General features: G+C 30.7%; 1 protein-coding gene across 1 annotated transcript; it reads right to left on the bottom strand.

Moving 5' to 3' along the window:
* Positions 1–838: 838 nt before the first annotated feature.
* Positions 839–1,384, bottom strand: LOC149189650 (RING-H2 finger protein ATL39-like). The gene has a single exon (XM_089410296.1). The coding sequence runs from the start codon at positions 1,382–1,384 to the stop codon at positions 839–841; it is 546 nt and encodes a 181-aa protein (XP_089266422.1).
* Between the last annotated feature and the right edge of the window lie 2,282 nt (positions 1,385–3,666).

Below are 3,666 nucleotides of genomic sequence, written 5' to 3'. Positions count from 1 at the left end.
GGAAAAGCCCTAATCCCAAACTCCATGTTGCACATAATGCCTTCCACGAGGATTTTCCTAAAAGCAAAAGAAAAGTTTAATCCCTTACTAAGAAGACTATAAACAGAAGGGGAAAAAGAAAAATTAAAAAGATTGACTACCTGATTTCCAAGAGAATTATTATTATTATTATTATTATTGATATTGATATTATTATTAATATTGATATTATTATTAATATGTTTGTTACTATAATCACTACTACTATTAATATTGTTCTTATTATTGTTATTATCCCCTCACTCTTAATATTATTATCATTATTATACTCTCCATCATTACTAATATTAATACTACTAACGGTATTATTATTAACATTAACATTTTTGTATTTTAAATTATATTTTCTATTATTATTAATATTACCCTATTTAGAATTCTTATTATATTACTCATAATACCGTTCCTATTGGTATTGAAATTCAAATCGAATTTACCAAAGTCCAATGGAACGCTATTAGAATTGCTGCCAACATCATAAACAAATGATCCAGCTCCTAAATCAATTAACCGACCATCAATTTCTACGAGAATTCACTGCAACTAACCCATGGCGATACCAATTTCTAGGACTACAATTAACCCATAGCGATACCAATTTCTAGGAAAATTCGCTACAATTAACCCATCGAGAAAAAAAGAAGAAGTTAAAAAACAACTCAATTCACTATAGTTAGCTCATCGAAAAAGTAGTGTTAAAAATCAACTCTAATTCACAACTCACAATAGTTAACTAAAAGTCTTGAAATACCATCTCTAACATTAGCTCAATGCGGTCCAATGGCAAGTAACATTGACATTACGTTAACAACTGTGGTTGTTGTTGCTGCCGTGCGACGAAGACGACTCGATTTTGCTGTAGTTGTTGTTGTGGTGCTGCCCCCACGACAACGACTGTGGTAAGACAGAGTGGGCATGTGGGTTTGAGAGAAAGCCATGTGTCTATACATCCTTTGTGAAAGTAATGATTGCAATTTGGAAGTTTGCGAACTTCTTCACCGTCTGCTAGCACTGACAAGCAAATACTGCACTCTACCTCATTCTCATGCACGCTTTTTCTGTGTTTGAAAGAGCCGAGTACCATTAGCTGAGCTGAGGAGAGACCGAGTGCATCTGGAAGTGGAAAAGCATTCCTCATTTGCTGAATAATTCGACTGAATGCTTGATTCGGCATCTCATAATTGGACTCAACATCACCTCTTGATCTCACTGGTCTGCAATAGTAATGGCAAATTTGCCAAATAAATATTGCCAAGGATCCAATCATAAGGGCGGCGAGGATGCCAAGGATTATATAATCGTGCCTGGTCACTCTTGGAGACTTCATATAACAGCACAACACCATAGACACAAAGCATCAGCCCAAACATGAAGAGTAAAAAAACCAATATCGTGTTATAAAAGGTCATGCCAAGCAAATAGTCAAGAAATATTCTCAGAGATTCAATAAGCAAAAACAAACACATATATTTATATTAGAATTCTATATCTAGGTAACTCTCTACTTTATTTTGATGGGTAATTCACTGAATATTTGACAAACAGATAACAAAATAGTTTGATAGCTTTCTAAGATTATTTAGATTGCTGATTTGTCAAATATTCAGCAATCAGATTGACATCGCATGGTTAGAGCAGCCACGTCCGTATGATTACAGAATATTTAAGGAATCATCCATCATTGACCACGCTTATATTGTCAAATATTCTAAAAATCAACAATCGAGATAAAGATACCCCTCCCATAATCCTATAAAAAAGCATTAAAAGTCATGGAATTTAATCCCAACTCTATATCTCTAAAACAAGGTATACTATCTAAAGATAACTGTGATGCCCTAAGATTTTGAATAAATTATGTAAGAAAATAGATACCTGTTGCTGCTCGTTCCCCATCGATCTCTGTGTTTTCAGAATCCACTTTACATGTATGTTCGAGCGAACAAAATCTTCGAGCAGCGGACAAAGCTATAAAATCTAAGAAGGAATGGGAAGTTATTTTGCCGAGCAACGGGTACTCTGGTTTGCCAAAACCAGTGGACAAAGCTATAAAATCTACGAAGGAATGGGAAGTTATTTTGCCGAGCAACGAGTACTCTGGTTTTGCCAAAACCAGCGGACGAAGCTATAAAATCTAAGAAGGAATGGGAAGTTATTTTGCCGAACAACGGATACTCTGGTTTGCCAAAACACAAATATATACTAAATAGGGACAGGCACGGTTAGTAAAATCGATTCATATTCTGACATGCACATGCACTGCTGGTAAAACTCTCTCTGAGTTATTTATCTGGTATACATATCAGACCTTGTGCGAACTCACTCATGTCAGTGAGTTCACAAACTCATAAATGCTATGTTATGAATAATTAATGATTTGCATTATTAATAAAATCGTTTCGCATTGACAATACCAAGCTGCACTGCTAGTGAAACTCATTGAAACTAGTTTATGAATCATAGTAATTGCATGCATCTCATAGGTGGTGGTCACAGCCATTGCATGCATTGAAATTGTAAATCTGTCTTATCCTTCCTTTTTATATTGGGATAAGTATATTTTTGTGCACCAAATTTTATTATCTTTATAGGTGTATATTTAATATATTAAATTTAAATTGAAGAAGTTACATATATAAAATTATTATAAAATAAAAATATATTAATTATATATTATATATATTTTTTAAAATATAATAGTTTATTAAAATTTGGATCACAATATTAATTATATAAAATAATATAGTTATTATGAGTATAGTGTTAGTGTTATTTTTTGGATATGGCTTAAAAATCTGAGGTGAAATCTTGATTTGTATTATTTAAAGCTTTCAAAAAATAGCACTAAAGATAACTAGATAGTGTAATATGTTTATGGTTATCTTTAATATAATTATTTATTATTAGTTATTGATAAGTTTATAAAAATATATAAAATATATTAATTATATATTAATATGTTTTAAATAATATAATTGTTTATGAAAATTTGAATTATAATATTAATTATATATAATTAAATTTATTTTAACTTCGGATTTATTAAGCGTCGAGATTTGATTTCTCTCAGAGTTTGATGGATTGGAGTTAAGATGGATCTAAACTAGTTTAATTATTAATTATATTTTTATTTTTTATTTTCATTTTATTTAACTTGGTCAAAATGTTTAGATAACATAATATAACAAAGCATGACAACATGTACTAAATTAAATTAAAAAAAAATCATAAGATATTTTGATTGTGAAATGAGAAGTGGTTTTTGGGCATGTGGTATTGATGAGCCTCGGTATTGGCCCATTGTATGGTATGGTTAATAATATCCATGGTAAATTGGAGTGAGTATCCATGGTTAAGAATCTTGTTATATTGTAAGTGTTATTTTGATTGTGAAATGAGAGATGGTTTTTGGACATGTGGTATTGATGAGTTATCTTATTGATCCATGGTATGGTATGCTTAATAATATCTATGGTAAAGTGATGGTGAATATCCATGGTTAAAAAATCTTGTTATATTGTAAATGTTAAATTTTCATGTCTTTATTAATGAAATTCAAATATGGTTGCACAATTATTATTTTAATTTATATGGTACAATGAATCTTATTTTTTTCTTTTGGATTCA

The sequence above is a fragment of the Pinus tabuliformis genome, chromosome 3_1 (assembly GCF_031772625.1).
Source record: "Pinus tabuliformis cultivar Carrire ecotype Pingquan chromosome 3_1, CPIR1, whole genome shotgun sequence".
In the NCBI taxonomy this organism is placed as follows: domain Eukaryota; kingdom Viridiplantae; phylum Streptophyta; class Pinopsida; order Pinales; family Pinaceae; genus Pinus; species Pinus tabuliformis.
Note: the sequence above shows the minus strand (reverse complement) of the source record. Positions and strands in the feature narration are given on the sequence as shown.

What these genes read in the sequence shown, in the direction of transcription:
- LOC149189650 (XM_089410296.1), bottom strand. Translation starts at nt 1,384, where the DNA reads ATGGTGTTGTGCTGTTATATGAAGTCTCCAAGAGTGACCAGGCACGAT.